The sequence below is a fragment of the Heloderma suspectum genome, chromosome 12, assembly GCF_057233095.1.
Source record: "Heloderma suspectum isolate Gila_16-S chromosome 12, 16-S_ref, whole genome shotgun sequence".
In the NCBI taxonomy this organism is placed as follows: domain Eukaryota; kingdom Metazoa; phylum Chordata; class Lepidosauria; order Squamata; family Helodermatidae; genus Heloderma; species Heloderma suspectum.
Window position 1 is genome coordinate 31,834,573 of NC_139469.1, and position 19,642 is coordinate 31,854,214.

General features: G+C 47.0%; 1 protein-coding gene across 4 annotated transcripts in view; it reads left to right on the forward strand.

The window, feature by feature from the left end:
* C1QTNF8 (C1q and TNF related 8) overlaps positions 1–18,720 on the forward strand; it is a 36,365-nt gene extending 17,645 nt beyond the window's left edge. For 2 of the 4 annotated variants that reach the window (XM_084818929.1, XM_084818927.1), the window contains exons 2-3: positions 13,998–14,235; positions 17,523–18,708. In XM_084818929.1, the coding sequence (XP_084675055.1) occupies positions 14,004–14,235; positions 17,523–18,070 (780 nt within the window). In that variant the 5' untranslated portion in view covers positions 13,998–14,003 and the 3' untranslated portion in view covers positions 18,071–18,708. Of the gene's footprint in view, positions 1–12,994; positions 13,066–13,997; positions 14,236–17,522 lie in introns of all 4 variants that reach the window. The other 2 variants (XM_084818925.1, XM_084818926.1) reach the window with 2 other exon arrangements.
* The last annotated feature ends 922 nt before the right edge of the window (positions 18,721–19,642 follow it).

Consider the following 19,642-nt stretch of genomic DNA (forward strand, 5'->3'; position numbering starts at 1 on the left):
CCCTAATGGCAGAAAGCGAAGAGGATCTGAAGAGCCTCTTATTGAGGGTGAAAGTGGAGAGTGCAAAAGCTGGTTTGAAACTCAACATTAAAGAAACTAAAATCATGGCATCTGGCCCCATCACTTCCTGGCATATGGAAGGGGAAGAAATGGAAGCAGTGACAGATTTTATTTTCTTGGGCTCCAAGATCACCGCAGATGGTGACTGTAGCCATGAAATTAAAAGACGCTTGCTCCTTGGGAGGAAAGCTATGGCAAACCTAGACAGCATAGTAAGAAGCAGAGACATCACCTTGCTGACAAAGATTCATATAATCAAAGCTATGGTTTTCCCAGTAGCAACGTATGGCTGTGAGAGCTGGACTATAAGGAAGGCTGAGCGCTGAAGAATTGATGCTTTCAAACTGTGGTGCTGGAGAAGACTCTTACGAGTCCCCTGGACTGCAAGGAGGTCAAATCAGTCCATCCTAAAGGAAATCAACCCTGACTGCTCACTGGAAGGACAGATACTGAAACTGAAGCTGAAATATTTTGGCCACCTAATGCGAAGAGAAAAGTCCCTGGAAAAGACCCTGATGCTGGGAAAGATGGAAGGCAAAAGGAGAAGGGGATGGCAGAGGATGAGATGGCTAGATAGCATCACCGATGCAATGAATATGGACTTGAGCACTCTCCGGGAGAGAGTGCAGGACAGGAAGGCCTGGCGTGCTATGGTCCATGGGGTCACGAAGAGTCGGACACGACTGAACGACTGAACAACATCAACAGCCCTATTGCAAAGTAAGTGAAGACAGTGTTCAGAAGGTGAAGCAGCGTCTTAACAGTGGGATGGTCAGGTAGTGATCACTGGCATGACAACTGGGCTGTTACAAATGTGCCCCTGCTTTGATCTGTGAAATGTTGGAGGGTACATGGGGTATTCTTTTTATCCCCCTATTTCAAATAGGGGAACTGAGGCTGAAAGAGAGCAGATTGCCTATGACCACCTTGTGAAGTTCATGGTAGGGGTGACAATGGAAAAGGGTGGCCAGTGAGTGACACACTGCTAGAAAACAGGGCAAATGAGGAGACAGAATTGCACAAAAATTGCGTATGCTTATTTATACGTATATATGCATATTCAGAAATAATGACAATAAATAGAAAAACAATACCTCACCATAGTTGGGAAGGCTGTGACCAGGTAACTTGTATACCTGCTCAGTCTGATGTCCATATACTAACAGTTGGTTGATGGTCAACTGCAAGGCCCCTGGGATCTCCTTTTGTACGATTCCTTATCTTTAAACCTGTCTTGGACTGGATAGCCCATCAGATAGAGGATGCCTTCAAGGAGAGGACTGTATCCTGACAGACCATCAAATAGAAGACTCTCCTCTGTAAAGTAGGACACCTGGCCTCCTTACATTGCAACCAAGGACTTACACTCAAAATTTCAATGGATTTTCCCCCCTGGTTTCTCTGGATACCTTATTATAAAACTGCATGGACAGTCAAGCTTTGATTCGAAGCATCATTGGCTATGTTGCTGAAGTGAAAACACACACAGTATGTGGGGAGATCAGAGGGGGTGAAAATGCTTCTTGCCACTTCTAAAGGATTTGTGTTTGCATATACTTTGGAGACCTGGTCCACTCAGGGCCCAATCAAAGCAGATTCTTTGGTTACCAAAATGAAACAAGACCACTTGTGTTAAAGGATGACAGACAGTTTATCGAATACACAGTTGTAAGATGATGCAGAATATAAACAAGGAATGCAAAGGAAAGCTTACATGCAGCCCTCATTGGCAGATCACAATCCCCTCAATTGCAGATGTATTGGTTCTCTGGATGCCAGTGGGAGCATCTCTACACCAGCCTAAAATCCTGCATTTAAAATGGGGCTTTCTGCTCCTGTTTTAAATGCAGGATCACGACGACTCCCTTTTTCACCCGCTTCCTTTTCCCGCCCCCCCTTTCCCCCTCCTTCTCCCCCATATCTGAGTCTTCCATGTGTTTCATTGGTCCAGCTCCTCTTTTTGCTGCTTTTCCTCTTTTCACGGAGGGAACTCAAGCGGAACACAATGGGGTAATTTGATAGCTCATTATCTGCAATCTACTTTAAAATGGAACGGATGGCATTTAGTGCAGGAGACACCCTGGAGGTTCACGGCGTCATCTAAAGAGCCTGTAAACTTCCGTGAGTGAGCAATCTTAATAGCAGGATAAAAGCTCCGTGTGAAGTAGCCCTGGGTGTCATTCCAAGGGCCTTGGGTCTCTGGGCAGGCGGTGTAGCAAGTTGGTTAATAAGCAAAAAAGGGATCTTCACAGAGTTCTTATATGCTGGTGGTAGAACTGTGTGATTTGGCTTGACCTGCAGCTTAATAGTTAATTGAGAAGCCCTTTCACACAGGCTGGTGATTCACAGCCTGCCTTGAAGCTGTTTATGCCAGCTAGGTTATGCCAACGTTTGGACACTTCTAGGCCTTTGGCCAATGAACAAGATAAGGGTGTTTTGCCTCAATTCTCATAGAGGAGCTAGAATGCTGAGGCCTCTCCCTTTAGGCTCAGAAGAGGCAATGTGTTTCCCAGGCTAAAATGCTTTGAGCACCTTTGGGAGGGAGCCCCGCCGCTTCTTCTGAGAGGGGGAAGAGGTAGCCTGCCAGCCACTGAGCTTAGAACGAGATGTCTGTAAAACCCAAATGCACAGGCTTAGTCTTTGGTCTCGCTTCAAGGCGGAATACACGTTACCAACTTGGAGAAATTTTGGCCCCTGGAACGGCTTCCCCATCGGTCTTGGGGACTCAGATAGACAGATCAGTTTGTGACAAAGGTGCCTTCTTTGTCACCTGAGGGGAGGTGCGAACCTCCTTTGTATGTATATTCTGCATCCATTTTCTGTCAATAAACTATCATCTTTTTACACAAGTGCCTTTGTTTCTTCTTGGTAATCTAAAATAATCTAATTTGACTGGGCCACAACGGTATCAGGACCACAGGGCAACACGGGCCAGCACCCTTCCTCCTTGCGAAGTGAGAACAAAGAGCAGGCTAGTATGGCTGGATTTTATAGGTGTCTCTCCTAAGTTCCAGAAACTGTCAGAAGACACACATATGTCCCTCTCTTCACCAAGGAGAAAAAGAGGGGCCCTAACTTCTTGGCAGAAAAGAGAGTTTCTCACAGCAGAGAAGAACAGTCTTATCAGAAGGAATGTATGACATGTACAGGATGACTGCTGAGCATTATCTGCTTGGCATTAGTAGCAAGAAACACTGACCTTCACTATATTTGTGTAAACCAGCTCTAACTACATAATAATTGCCAACTACTGTACTAAGTAAATATGCATATGCTACTAGATTCTGTACATGGCTCTGTGAAAAGTTCACACTGAACTCATCACCTCACTTCCGTGGACACGGAGAAGTCCAGTAAACGAAGATGTTATCCGTACTAAATAATGTTTGTTTTGAATGTGTGTGAAAATACAGTGATGTCCTTGGGCTGCAAATTCTCAATAGACACAATGCTTGCCTTTCCTAGGAACAAAACAATATCAAGCATCATTAAAAAACTAAAGAACCTCCTTCAGACTTAAGGTCCTAGCTGGAAGAAATTTGAATCTTCACCACATCCTTCAGCAGATCTCCATAGCAAATAGCACAGTGGTGTGTCTGTGTTTTAAATGAATAATTTAGGGAGCAATCCTATGGACACTAGACACTGTCTAGAGAGCTATAGGATATGCTCTATTCCGGGAACCGCTCTGAGGTCGGTTCCCAGAAATCTGACTTCCCCTCTTACCCACGCTGCCTCTGAGGCAGCGTGGAGAAGCCCCACAGTTTCTCTCCCGGTTGGGAGCTTCCTCTCCTGGTCACTGCCCCCCCCCGCTGCTAGACAGCTGAAAACAGCTGTCTAGCAAAAAAGAGCAAGGCAGGAGATGCGCGGAGGGAATGATCCCCCCCATGCCTCTCCTCCCTTGCTTTGGATAAGTGGTCGCCTCCAAGGACGGAGGTGGCCATCTATCTACTTAGCATTGCGCCCTTAAAGGCCCACGGTTCTGGTTTGCTCAATCTGGTGGACCACCATATTTCCTTACCTTACGGCCACCAAGGGGGAGGATATTTGAAAGGCTCTGTGTAGCCATTGGCTGAGCTGATGCGATGTCATGGAATGCTCGAGAGTGTTCTAAATGCCCTGTGGGAAACGTTCAGCCACAGGACGTTGGTGATCAGGCGAGTTCGTCGGCAGGATGAGGAAACTCAGTGTGGTTGTGAAAAGCATTACACAGGGCCTGGGAATACGCTGGGTTCTGTGGGCAGGAAGGGAAGCAGGGCCCAGGAAAAGCTGCCTAGGAAAAGAGATCAGGAGGTAGGAGAATGAAGGCCTTATCAAGCGGGCATTATGACCACCACAGGCTACCTTTTACTGAATCAGACCATTCACCGATCTAGCCCAGTATTGTCTAGTGTGGCTGGTAGTGGCTTCCCTTCCCCTGGGGTCTTTTGTAGCTCTGCTGCCTGAAATCCTTTTTAACTTGAGATGCGAAGGATGATGATGGTTTATTTATTTTTATCTCGTCCTTCCTCCTCAGAGCTCAGGGTTCTTGCCCCCATTTTATCCTCACAACAACCCTGTGAGGTAGGCTAAGCTGAGAGAGAGTGGTCAGGGATCAACAAGTCTCGACTCACCTTGGTAGCCACCCAAAATGTGTTCTTGCCGTGAGTCCAGAGGAAGGGAAGGGGGACAGGTTCTTTTGACATTACACTGAGCACAAGACCTGGCATTATTGTGGGGAGGGAGTCCCTGCCCTTTTCCACAGTTGAGGAGAAGGATGAGAGTTTGCCCGCACTGCATTAAGCCTCTGTTGTTCCGGGTTTTTCCAGATGAGTGTTTTATTGTGCAATCACTCTGCCTTGTTCACGGGATTCTACAGGGGGTCCTGACAACATTGTCTTCAATTTGTAACCCTCCCGTGTTTTCCCACCACTTCTTCTTCAGTCTTTTTTTCTTACCAGAGCAAGATGAGAGAAGAAGCGAGGCCCCTTCTACCATCCCTGCCAAAAGACAGCTTAATTTTTTCCTCTTCTCTTCCCATCCCTTTTCCTTGCGTGTCATGTCATTTTAGATTGTAAGCCTGGAGAAGACGGTCCCCTTTTACTGATCGTGTGCAGGCTGCAAACTCAGGGAGCTTTTTTGGCCAAGGAGCAGGATAAAAATATTGCCAATAAATAAATAAGGAAGAAAAGACAGAATAACCGTGCAGTGTTTTTTGTTTGAAAGCACCAGGAACAGTTTGCATAGAAGAATCCTGAGAGAGCAGCAAGACGTTTCATGGCTCTCCAAAATGACTCCGAGATTCAATATGGCATCAGGGGACAGGCCTGACATTTGGCCTGGGATTCTGAATTCAGCTGGCATCACCAGTTGCTGGGAAACACGAGCAGGAGGGTGCTATTGCACTCATGCCCTCCTTGGAGGGGCTTCCTGCAGACAGCTAGTTGGCCACTGTGTGAACAGAATGCTGGACTAAATGGAACCTTAGCCTGATCCAGCAGGGCTCTTAAAGAAATAACAGCACGCATCAGATTATAACCAATTTCAGTCAGCTGAGATGTCAAAAGTCTGAATGAAAATGTCTTTGCCGGCTGGCAGAAGATGCTGGCATGGCCTCCCTTGGCAGGGAGTTCATAAACCAAGGTGCAGCCATGGAGAAGGCCCTGTCTCAGGTTCCAATCAAATGTAACTCTGATAGTGGTGGGGTGGAGAGAATAACCTCTCCTAAAATCTGGGCAGTCTGATATGGGAGAATATGGTCTTTCAAATTGTGTAGGGCTTCATAGGTCATAACCAGCACTTTCAGTTGTATCCAAAACAGACTGGTAGCCAGTAAACAAGGGAGTAACAAAGGAGTCTGGGTCAATAGCCTTGTTGTGGCATTCTGGGCTGACTGAAGTTCCCAAATACTTTTCAACCGCAACCCCATGTAGGATGCGTTACAGTAGTCAAAATGGGGTGTAACTAAGGCCTGCATCCCCATGGCCAAATCTGTCATGGTGGCTGGGGAATGCTGGGAGTAGTAGGACGGGTTTTTGTTGTTGTTGTTGGTCTAAACATGCATAGGATTGCACCCTTAGAACTTGAACAGTTTCCCTGGGTTTCGGTGGAAAGGAGAGACAGAGTTGGGTATCATGAACATACTTGGTTTTCTGTTCTTGCCAGAGCAAAAGATGTTCCCGTCAGTACATTTTCTGGCCTGTGGTCACCCAGCAAGCCTCATGCCTGTGTAGGGATTTGAACCTGGATCTCCCTGGTTCTTCGGATGCCAGAGGTTATGGGCCAAGGAGAAACGCAGACTGAGGTAACACCTCCCACAGGGCCTAGGGACTGGGGAAGGGTGTGCCTTTGGCAGTAACTGAGCAGATACGTTATGGACTTTGTGGGCCAGCAATCCAAAATGCCAAAGGTGGGGTGGGGATGAGAGGGGAGACCCTAATGTTGCATAATTTGAATTAACCAGCCGAATCTTTGACTGCAGGGCGGGATCTCCACAGCAATGGGTTTAGTTCACTCTCCGCTTTGCTGCAGTTTTTACTGGAGTCCAATCTGCTCCATCTGGGGACACATGGGGCTTGAAAGTCCAGATTATCCCAAAGCTGGCCTGGGGCTCTTGGCAGGTCACACAGCAGTTTACCGCGAATTGTTTGGGTGGTTACCAGGTGGAGTCTCATCCGCGTCATCACCTAGAGAGCCTGTTCCCTCCCTCCCATTCCCTCCCACTCTCGCCTTATTCTGCCCTTTCTGCTTTCTCTGGCTAGTGTGTGTTAGCATCAGCCTCCCCAGGCTATGCCCAATTCCCCCCAATCTTTTAAAATTTATTTTCCTCTGAAACTACAGTACCGCATTAGCAGCTACTCCTGAACAAATGTGCTATTTTGCTATAGTGCTATTTTGTGATAGTGCTATAGTGAGATAGGGGATATAGGACAAATGCCCTATTTCACTATCGTGCGATAGCGATAGCTTTTAAATGTGCAACTGCAGATTCCGCAGTAACTACTTGAAAGGTTGTCACAGAGAGGAAGGCCAGGATCTCTTCTTGATCATCCCAGAGTGCAGGACATGGAATAATGGGCTCAAGTGACAGGAAGCCAGATTCCGGCTGAACATCAGGAAAAACTTCCTGACAGTTAGAGCAGTGCGACAATGGACCCAATTACCTAGGGAGGTGGTGGGCTCTCCCACCGAGAGGCATTCAAGATGAGGCTGGAGAGCCATCTGTTGGGGATGCTCTGACTTGGATTCCTGCATTGAGCAGGGGGTTGGACTCGATGGCCTTGCAGGCCCCTTCCAACCCTACTATTCTATGATTCTGTGATTCTATACCTCTGGGACTGTTATCTGGCCCAGTAAAGTGCTATTTTGCTGTAACCCTTTACTTAAAAAAGAAGTTAGAGGCTGCCTGGAGCACACCTATACTTTGTGGGGATGGCCACCAGAGTTTAGTGGTTGGCAAGGTGAAGTAACCCCTTCATGGATCACTGCCTTGTGGCGAAGGGGCTTGCATAACTCAGTGAAGCCATAAGCTATGCCATGCAGGGCCACCCAAGATGGACAGGTCATGGCGGAGAGTTCTGACAAAATGTGGTCCACTGGAGAAGGAAATGGCAACCCACTCCAATATTCTTGCCAAGAAAACCCCATGGAACGTATCACAAGGCTAAAAGATATGATGCCGGAAGATGAGCCCCTCAGGTCGGAAGGTGTCCAATATACTACTGGGGAAGAGCAGAGGGAATTTCCAAGTAGTGCCAGAAAGAGTGAAGTGGCTGGGCCAAAGCCAAAAGAACACTCAGCTGTGGATGCGTCTGGTGGTGAAAAAAAACCCAGATGCTGTAAAGAACAATATTGTTTAGGAACCTGGAATGTCAGATCAATGAATCAAGGTAAGCTGGAGGTGGCCAAACATGAGATGGCAAGACTGAACATCGACATCTTGGGAATCAGCGAACTAAAATGGACAGGCATGGGCAAATTCAATTCAGGTGACCATTATATCTACTACTGTGGGCAAGAATCTCTTAGAAGAAATGGAGTAGCAGTCATAGTCAACAAAAGGGTGGGAAAAGCAGTACTGGGGTACAATCTTAAAAACAATAGAATGATCTCAGTACGAATCCAAGGCAAACCATTCAACATCACAGTAATTCAAGTCTATGCCCCAACCACTGAGGCCGAAGAAGCTGAGGTTGATCGGTTCTATGAAGACCTACAACACCTTCTAGAACTAACACCAAAAAAAGATGTCCTGTTCATCATAGGGGACTGGAATGCTAAAGTAGGAAGTCAAGAAATCACCGGGATAACAGGCAAGCATGGCCTTGGTGTACAAAATGAAGCAGGACAAAGGCTCATAAGAGTTTTGCCAAGAGAACACGCTGATCATAGCAAACACTCTTTTCCAACAGCACAAGAGGCGACTCTACACATGGACATCACCAGATGGTCAGTATCGAAATCAGATTGATTATGTCCTTTGCAGCCAAAGATGGAGAAGCTCTATACAGTCAGTAAAAACAAGACCTGGAGCTGACTGTGGCTCAGATCATGAGCTTCTTATTGCAAAATTTTGGCTTAAATTGAAGAATGTAGGGAAAACCACTAAACCATTCAGGTATGACCTAAATCATATCCCTTATGAATATACAATGGAGGTGAGGAATAGATTTAAGGGATTAGACCTGATAGACAGAGTGCCTGAGGAACTATGGACGGAGGTCCGAAGCATTGTTCAGGAGGCAGCAACTAAATCCATCCCAAAGAAAAAGAAATGCAAGAAAGCCAAGTGGCTGTCTGAGGAGGCTTTACAAGTAGCTGAGGAAAGAAGAGAAGTGAAAAGCAAGAGAGAAAGGGGAAGATATGTCCAACTGAATGCAGAGTTCCAGAGAATAGCAAGGAGAGACAAGAAGGCCTTCTTAAATGAACAATGCAAAGAAATCGAGGAAAACAACAGAATGGGAAAGACTAGAGATTTCTTCAAGAAAATTGGAGATCTCAAGGGAACGTTTTGTGCAAAGACGGGCATGATAAAGGACAAAGAAGGCAGGGACCTAACAGAAGCAGATGAGATTAAGAAGAGGTGGAAAGAATACACAGAAGAACTATACAGGAAAGATCTTCATGTCCCTGATAGCCATGATAGTGCGGTCACTGAACTTGAGCTGGACATCCTAGAGAGTGAAGTCAAGTGGGCCTTAGGAAGCATTACTAATAACAAAGCTAGCGGAGATGACAGTATTCCAGCTGAGCTATTTAAGATCCTCAAAGATGATGCTATTAAAGTGCTGCACTCAATATGCCAACAAATTTGGAACCCTCAACAGTGGCCACAAGACTGGAAAAGGTCAGTTTACATTCCAATTCCAAAGAAGGGCAATGCCAAAGAGTGTTCAAACTACCGCACCATTGCGCTCATTTCACATGCCAGCAAGGTGATGCTCAAAATCCTACAAGCTAGGCTTCAGCAGTACGTGAACCAAGAACTATCAGAAGTACAAGCGGGGTTTCGAAGAGGCAGAGGAACTAGAGATCAAATCGCCAACATTCGCTGGATCATGGAGAAAGCAAGAGAATTCCAGAAAAACGTCTATTTCTGCTTCATTGACTACACTAAAGCCTTTGATTGTGTGGATCACAACAAACTGTGGCAAATTCTGAAAGTGATGGGAGTACCAGACCACCTTACCTGTCTCCTGAGAAACCTGTACGAGGGTCAAGAAGCAACAGTAAGAACCAGACATGGAACAACCGATTGGTTCCAAATTGGGAAAGGAGTACGACAAGGCTGTATATTGTCGCAATGCTTATTTAATTTATATGCAGAGTACATCATGAGAAATGCTGGGTTGGATGAATCACAGGTCGGAATTAAGATTGCCAGGAGAATTCTCAACAACCTCAGATACGCAGATGATACCACCCTAATGGCAGAAAGCGAAGAGGATCTGAAGAGCCTCTTATTGAGGGTGAAAGTGGAGAGTGCAAAAGCTGGTTTGAAACTCAACATTAAAGAAACGAAGATCATGGCATCTGGCCCCATCACTTCCTGGCATATGGAAGGGGAAGAAATGGAAGCAGTGACAGATTTTATTTTCTTGGGCTCCAAGATCACCGCAGACGGTGACTGTAGCCATGAAATGAAAAGACGCTTGCTCCTTGGGAGGAAAGCTATGGCAAACCTAGACAGCATAGTAAGAAGCAGAGTCATCGCCTTGCTGACAAAGATTCATATAATCAAAGCTATGGTTTTCCCAGTAGCAACGTATGGCTGTGAGAGCTGGATTATAAGGAAGGCTGAGTGCCGAAGAATTGATGCTTTCGAACTGTAGTGCTGGAGAAGACTCTTACGAGTCCCCTGGACTGCAAGGAGGTCAAATCAGTCCATCCTAAAGGAAATCAACCCTGAGTGCTCCTTGGAAGGACAGATACTGAAACTGAAGCTCAAATATTTTGGCCACCTAATGCGAAGAGAAATGTCCCTGGAAAAGACCCTGATGCTGGGAAAGATGGAAGGCAAAAGGAGAAGGGGACGGCAGAGGATGAGATGGCTAGATAGCATCACCGATGCAATGAATATGGACTTGAGCACACTCCGGGAGAGAGCGCAGGACAGGAAGGCCTGGCGTGCTATGGTCCATGGGGTCATGAAGAGTTGGACACGACTGAACGAATGAACAACAACAAAAGGCGAAGTAACTGCCATGAGGTAGCTCAGAACTCTGACGGCCAGCCGCGAAATGGTGGAAACATGGGGGAAACACAGGTGGGGAAAACATTGGGGAAAAGCCCCATTGACCGGGTCACTGAGGACACAGCCAGGTGAAAGGCACACACCCCTGGGCAGGGCTATCATGCTGAAGTAAATGCAGAGGGTTGGTGCACACCATAATAGAACCGCCGACAAGCCGATTTAAGGAAAACAATAGGACTAAAAGCAGTCTCAGAAGAAGTGGGTTTTTTGCGTGAAACTCTGGGCTGGCTGCAGGCTGGCCATAATGCCATGTGCCCCAAACGACCTCCAAACACAGCAACCTAGCAGTAGGTCGCTTGTGGATGCACCCCTCCCAGGTCTCTAGTATGTATCTGCTAATGTCCCATAACATTATCACTGGCTCTCTTTCATTTCTGCTGGGGTGTGTGTATGTGTGTGTGTGTGTGAGTGTGAGAAACAATCCCGACAGAGATACTTGGGGAATCCTCCCATTTTCCTAACAGGGTGTCTTTCTTTTCCATAGCAACCCTCATAAGCCACAATATCTCTCTCAGATAAGAGCCCCTGACCCCCCACCCCCACTCCACTTCCTTTCTTTACCCCATGACGGGTGCATACATAGGGATTTGATTGGCTTTTACTGTTTCCAGGCTCTGCAGGCCTGTACACGTGCAGGATTTTATGTACTGGTGGCTACAGCCGATAAATATCAGACAGCAGGATGAATGATTCCCCAGCAAAGGAGTTTATAATAGATTTGATGCATTTTCTCTGGGCCTACAGAGCATCAGTTCTTCTTCGGCTGCGTAGGGAGCCAAAGCGAGGAGAGGCTCGCTTTAAGAGTCTTCAGTAGAACAAGGGTCTGGCGGGTTGTTGGAGAAAACGATTGAAGAAATATGGCTTAGATCAGAACATCCCGAATGCCCACGTAACTGAGCCCAAACTCCATTTGTCCCAATCCAATTCAGTCCAAATTGACTTATCCCCCCCCCGCATTTCGTAGATGAAATGAAGGACTCTCTTCTGTACTCATGACGAGGGATCAGCCAATCAGTCTCTTTCCAGTCCATGTGACTTCCACACGTTTTCACCCATAAAACATTTCTGAGCTGTTTCTGCATTAATCTGTGGAATTTTTTTTTGATCCACACGAACATCTGCATTTAAATATGTGTTTCTCAATGCATTGTCTCTCAAAATATGCAGTGCCAAATGTATTTTAAAACTGAGCCAAGAACTGTGTTGGAATGTTTGGGAAATGCAAAAGCCAGTGGATAATTAGGTTCTGAACTGCAGGAAATGTGAATCAGATTAGTTAGTCTCAGAATTTGCAAAGATCTCTCTATTTATTTATTTTTATATTTCATATTCATATATTAACATGTATATATCGTTGTGGGGTTGGGGCTAAAAATCCATCAAGGTGGTGCAGAACAATTTAAAACCATAAAACACAATGCTGTTAAAATATTAAAACAATTACATAATTTAAATAGCTAAATTGAAGAGATGCATCTTCATACCCTTTCTGAAACCTAAATGAGTACGGGGCAGGATAATTCTTGAAGTTTGAAGCATTCCACAGTTTGGAGGGGAGGGGGACCACCAGAGAAAGCCTTTTCCTGCACGTTAGGGCCTCCCTTGTAATGGTGTCCCACGATTAGGGAGGGAGGCCACTTGTCAATTGCCAAAAAACAGGACAAATAGTGCCATAGATTATAAGATGTGCACATGCTAACTTATACGTATAGATGCAAATTGAGAAAGATTATTATAATTTGAATAGAAATACCATACATCTCACGATGGTGGAAAAGACTGTGACCAGGTGACCTTTGTGCCTACCTGCTCTGTCTACTGTCCAGGTACTGTGGACGGGCAACTTCAGGGCCCAGTTCTTCCAACGGTTTTTGAACTTAAAACTGACTTGGACTCGACAGCCCTTAAAACAGGGGATGCCTTCAGAATAGAGGACAGTCCTCTGTAAAACAGACCACATGGCCACTCTGGATCCTATGCTCTGAGGTGGTCATGAAGTGGGTGGATTTTGTTGCTTTTTAACATTTCCCTTGCATTGAAGTCAACAGGAGGGGATTTCTTTACACCATCTCTGGAGCTAGCTAGAGTTGTGCCCTCAAGGAGGGTGAGGACATGGTCTGGGAGACTATATAATAATAATATGACCTAAACACGCTCCGCTATCCCACCCTGAACTCTGCCTTCTTTTCATTGTTCCGCCAGCGGAGCAGATACTCCAGCGTGGTCTTCCACGGGCCTATCGGGGATGTTCTGCCACTGCATCTTTTGTGCCGGTAACGTATTTTGCATTCTACGAGCACAGTCGGGCTGCCCTCAGGTAGGGTGGAGAATGCTATCCTGCCACCAGAACCAGAACCATCTGCTTTATAGGGTCTGGCGAAACCCCATTGGTTTCTAGTGACCCCTGACCCCTCCTGAGCTGGTAGCTGCACCACGACTTCCTGGCCATCTGGGGCAGTGGTGCTGAAGTGGAGCAGAGAGCCTCTCTGTCTTCTAGTAAGCTGCCATGGCGGCAGTGAGAGCGATGCATCTGGCTCTGGCTGCCAGAGTTCCTAGCTTGAGACCCTGGTGCCACGTTACTGTCACATTACTGCAGAAAGTGGCAGATCGCCTGATTAAAGGCAGCCGCCGGCATGATAACATCACTCCGGTGCTGAAGGAGTTGCAGTGGCTACCAGTTGTTTTCCGGGCCAAATTCAAGGTGTTGGATTTGACCTTTAAAACACTATATGGTTCCGGCCCAGCCTATCTCAAGGAGCGCCTCCAGCAACACCAGACAGGCCGCTCAACAAGATCAGCCTCGGATGGCCTTCTCTCTGTCCCATCAGCCAGGACAGCTAGACTGGTGGGGAATCTGGGATGAGGGAGAGGGCCTTTTCTGTGGTGGCCCCCACTCTGTGGAACTCCCTCCCTAGGTGCATTGAAAACTTGGTTATTCAGGCAGGCATTTGGGGTGGGTTAGGGTATTTTTAGAACATGATGTTTTAATGCTGAATTTTACTGTTTTTGATTGCTGTAATTGTTGTACATTGCCCAGAGTGGCCGGGTGACCACCCAGATGGGCGATTAAGAACTTTAATAAATAAATAAATAACCTTGATGCTTATAATTCAGCAGGAGACTGCAGTAGAAGTGCAAGCTAAATGGGGTGGTGCTTGTGAGTTTCTCCTCCTTTAAAACATTTTTTCTTTTTTTACTTCTCTAGTCAAAGATGGGTGCCATCTTTTGGCTGCTCTTGGCATCTTCCCTGCACGCCAGCAGCCTGCTTGGTGAAAGAGCCTTCCCAAAGAGAGAGGGGCGGAGGGTTTCGGCATGTGTGCGATGCTGTGCACCTGCCGAGCATGCAGGCTCCATCACCACATCCCGATATGCCCGGATGAGCAGTGACTCCATCTACTCCATGCCCAAGGTCCAGCCCACCATTGACATCACAATCCTGAAAGGTAAGTGGTAATCTGTCCTCTTTCTTTCCTGCAAGGGTCAGTACCCAGACATGCATGTTCATCCTTGGATGAGTGCAGCATTTAGAGGAAAAGGGCACAGGTATGAACGAGATGACCCCCCCACACACATACACACGCACATACAGATAATCATTCCATACCACTAGGGATGCTGGAGAAATTCGAGACGGACTAAAATGTATTTGGATTTCTAAGAATCTGACCTGTGGAATCCACTGCACTGCAAACTGCCCCCACCCCCCAGGCCGTGCGGAGCCCATGGACTTTCGGCTCTCTCTCTTTTTCTTTTTTTTTACTTTCCCAAAATTTACGCAAATTTATTTGTAGGAAAATACGCAGGTTTCTGCTGAGACTGGTAAAGATACGCAGGGAAAAGTTGAATGGAATGGGGGACAATATGCTAAATGTTACGTACTAACATAAATTACGTAAATGGTTGCAAAACCTCTTATGGAATTATTTGCGTATATTTCTGCATAACGGGAGAAAAAATTGAATCTGTCTGTGACCGGACGCCGGAACAAATGACACCGCACAATCCACGCAACACACACGAGCCGGATTTCACAAAATCTGGACATTGCTACATACCACCCAATGTCACATCATATGTAAGGTCACACATTCACCAGCAGACCATTACATCAGCCTGGGGAACCTCCAGGCCATGGGTCTGCTCTGGCCTGCTAGGGTCCCATATTTAGCCTGTGAAGCTTCCAGGGTCGGGCATGCACCCTTCCCAACATCAATGGTAGAGAAGGCTAATGCTGGCAAGAGAAACCCTGCTCACATGATGTCAGGGGACAGGCTTAAAGTCCATGGGCTCTACACGGCCTGGGGTGGGGTGGACAGTTTGCAGTGCAGTGGATTCCACAGGTCGTATTCTTAGAAATCCAAACACATTTTAGTCCATCTTGAATTTCTCCAGCATCCCTACTGGTATGGAATGATTATCTGTATGTGTGTGTGTATGTGTGTGTGTGGGGGGTCATCTTGTTCATACCTGTGCCCTTTTCTGCTGTCTGGCCCCCAGTGGGTGTCCTGGGAGTCAATCCAACTCCCAGGGCTGGAACAGTTCCCCACCCCTGTATTAAATGTTGAGTAATCAAGTGATGGACATGCCCATGTGAACAAGATTCAGCTGTCTCTGCCTGTGGCTTAACTCCCTAGTTCTGACCTGCACCAAACCCTACGTAGGTGTAACTGTACTGGTTCACATACATCTCTAACTGGCCTCGCTCCCCCACTTCTCCTGTCTCTCCATTTAGATTGTAATCACCTGTGAGCTGGTACCTGAGTTTCTCCCTCTCCTTCTCATGTCACTCTGAGCTTTGCTACACGAGGCATTTATTGCATGCTCACTGTTGTTTATGGGTTCTTTAGACGACATTATGATCCTTCAGTTTTGCTTCTATTTGTTAAGAGCACTTTCCTGTTTTCTTTAGAGCAGGAAAAATGGGGTATTATTTCTGAAAGTGAAAGAAAAGGTATTTTCTTGCTTGTGTAATTGTGATATTCCACTATAGCACAGCGCCACCTAGAAGTTATGTAGTGGAAAAGTAGGAAAGGAAAAGCTCTTTATGTAGAGCTCAGATTTCAATTCTGTGATGAAACTGAAAGCAGATACAGGGGATTAACAGCCTCATGTAGAAAAGCTCTCTATAAAGCTCTTGATAGTTCAAAACAACCTCTGCCATTTCCAATAGTGGAGACTCTGTCCCACATGTTGTTCTCTTCTCTTCTCTTCTCTTCTCTTCTCTTCTCTTCTCTTCTCTTCTCTTCTCTTCTCTTCTCTTCTCTCCCTTCTGAATAAAGGGCTAAATTAAATGATCAATCAGTACAGAGTAGGGATGTATGGATTGTGTAAAATCCATTCCGTCTGTGCCTTTCATTCCGCAGTCCACCCATCGACAGAATCAGATTTTTTTTAGTTGCTGAATTTGCGCAAATGCGCACATGTGAAAATGCACAAATTCCCCTCCCAAATGCGCAAATTCCCCCTAAATGTGCATGTTCATACTTTAGCTTATGGGGGAATGCACATTGTGGACCATTTTTTAAAAAAAAATTACGTATTTTTCAACAATGAAATTTGTGCAAAATCAGGAAAGTTAGAAAAATGGTCTGCAAATGGGCAGAATCTGCCCCCAAAGGGAAAAGTCAGTCTGCTGTGGAATCTACACAGTCAGATTCATTAAAATCGGAACTCATTTGGTTCCGTTGCGGAAATTCTCCAACATCCCTAGTACAGAGTATGCAGATCTGTATCTTGTTTTTCCAATTTCTCTCTCCCCGCTCCCCCACTGAATGGGTCCAAGATTGCCCACTCCCCCAGCACAGTTAGAATGCTTAGGAAAAAAAAAGTTCCCATTGTACCAAGTGTGTGTGTGTGTGTGTGTGTGTGTGTGTGTATTTTGGTTCTGAATGGGCTGGAGGGGGAAGAGATAAATCTCCCCTTCCCACACACTGTGTTCCTGGTACGGATCAACCCCCTCCACATGCCTGGAATTAATAAAAGTAAAAAAGGGAGACAGAGATACATGCTATGCATTAAACATAATCTGTCGTTTGGCCCTAAGAAAGAGTTGGAACAGACCTCTCTGCTCTCTGGTCCTGCCCGGGCCGGTGCACATAGATGTAAAAAGACCAGTATGTGAGAGAGAAATATAAGCTGGTTACCTTTTCCCTCAACAGTGGCATAAATTGTATTTGTTTATTTAAATTGGGGATGGGGAACCGTGACCCTGTGGGACCCCCTCTTCCAGCCCTCGGGGCTTCTGATGAGCCCCACCCAAAGCCCCGTCCCCTCCAAGGTGTGGGCGCAACTGTTCCTTTGGCCTCCTTGCTGCTGCTGCTGTTGGACAGTAAAGGCTTTTTCATAGTGGCTCACCAAAGCCTCCATCAAGTAAACCATTTTAATTTGTTGCCTAAAAGAGAGGGAAGATGGTGCTAAAGAGGTATCTCTGGTATGGCAGAAACAGGGCACCACTACCAAAAAGGCCCTTCCTCCGTTTGTCACTTGCCTAACCTCCAAAAGTGGGGGCGCCTGGAGGAGGGCTTCTGATGGCATTGCCAAGAAATGGGCAGGTTTATTGAGGCACTCTGCACACTCCCAGAGGCACCATCTTCCTTTTGACCACTTCACACATCCCAAAGTTGAGTCCTAGCACTGAAAAGTGTCCCAAAGGCAAAATATGTAGGTTTTGCTCCACTCCAGACACCCCTCCCCTCCCTCCCAGTAACCTGGCTTCTCCTTGCGCCCTTAGGAGAAAAAGGTGAAATGGGGGGTAGAGGAATGTCTGGCCCCGAAGGGAAAGCCGGTGAGCCAGGCCTACGCGGCTATCATGGCCGGAAAGGCCAAAAGGGCCAAGCCGGCCTCCCGGGCAACTCCTGCAAGCAACATCACGTTGCCTTTTCGATAGGCCGAAGCAAACCGCTCCACAGCTCCGATTACTACCAGCACGTCACTTTCGACACCGAGTTCGTCAACCTGCACAAGCACTTCAACATGTTTACGGGGAAGTTCTTCTGCTACGTGCCCGGGATCTATTTCTTCAACCTCAACGTGCACACCTGGAACTACAAGGAGACCTACCTCCACATCATGAAGAACGACAGCGAGGTCGCCATCCTCTACTCCCAGCCCAGCGAGCGGAGCATCATGCAGAGCCAAAGCCTCATGCTTGACCTCCAGGAAGGGGATGAGGTCTGGGTGCGGATGTTCAAGCGGGAGAGGGAGAACGCCATCTACAGCGAGGAGGCGGACGTGTACATCACTTTCAACGGCCACCTCATTAAGCCGGCCGTTGAATGAGCGGCTCCTGTCCAGGGAGACAGCAGGATAAGGTGCCCCCCCGTGCGTTCTTCCAGGGTTTGCCAGTCTGCAAGCTGCAGCCACAGAGCTGCTTGCCTGTGTGGCATCCATGGGAAAGTGGGTAGGGTTACTCATGACTAAGTGTTATTTGGCATGCAGCTTCTGCTAAGTACTGTGATGAGCATACCCCAGACGTGATCTCTGGTACTCAAAGCAGGGGCAGGCAACCTGGCACCCTCCAGATGTTTCGGACTACAACTCCTCTCAGCCCCAGCTAGGGTGGCCAATGGTCAGGGGATTATGGGAATCTTCATTTAAAACATCTGGAGAGCACCAGGTTGCCTACCCCTGAGTTAAAGCATCCCAAACAGAGTCCTGTTTAACCCTTTCCTTCCCAGAATTGCCTGTGGAAAATCTGGGTGTGTGTCTTGCAGGTGCTACGGGAAGGCAGATAGTTGCCCTTATAGGATTTTTCCCTTGAAGAAGTGTGTAATGGGATTGTGTGGAGCCATTTTGGGAAGCCCTGCTTTAGGCTGCTCTCTAGGGACCGGTCTGATGTGGGACAAGAATCAACTGATGTAACATCCCCCACATGTTTAAGGGTGAGAGTGCTTAAGAATAAAACAGTGATGGAATTATTTGTGTCTCCTACTGAGATGTTTCACTGACTCAGGGGGCGGGTGAGGGACTGTCGGAAAATTGAGATGATGGGTAAGGTAACTTTGGCCCCTCTAGGACAGCTTTCCCTAACCTGGTGCCCTCTCTTTGATCTATTGGACTACAATCCCCATCACCCCAGCTTGGGCAATGGCCATGCTGGTTGGGGATGATGGAAGTTGTAACACAACACAACTGGAAAGCAGCAGGTTTGGGGAAGGGTCTATGAGCTACCAGTTGAGACAAATTCTCCTCCCCTCCAATTCCTGTTCTCCCCAGAAATTGCGAAGAAGGAAGACGCCTCAAGAAGAACTGGCTGAGTATTGAGGCCTTTGTGACCTCACCAGCCAATGCACCCATCACAATCCTCACCTCATACCAATTAGCATGATTTTAATTCCTGGGATTGACAAGCCAGCTCAATGGACCGATTTTGCCAAGCAACTTCGTGGCCTGAGCTTTGGTGTCACAGTCTCATATCCGCTGGGCTCTAGACATCCGTTCATCAGGGCTACGGGAACCCCTTGCCCAGCAATACTGACAGTGACACGTAGGGTGCATTTTAAAATGACAACCACATCATTACAAAATATATTAGGAAGGACACATGTTTAGAAAAGGATATATGAAATATGTAAGATCTAAGGAAGAGAAACCATTTTTCTGTCACTATTGGGGGTAACTCGCATGCCAGAAGTGGGCAGGGCTGAAGCCAGTGGTGGGTGGGGCCAGATGCCCTCTTCCTCTCTCCCTCCCTCCCTCCCTCCCTCCCTGTCTGCCACTCTCTCTCTCTCTCTTTTCCCACCCTCTCTTCCTCTCTCTCTTTCTGCCACCCCCTCTCTCTGTCTTTCTCCCACTCTCCCCCAGCCTCTCTTTCTCTCTCTTTCTGCCACTCTGCCTCTCTCTCTCTCTTTC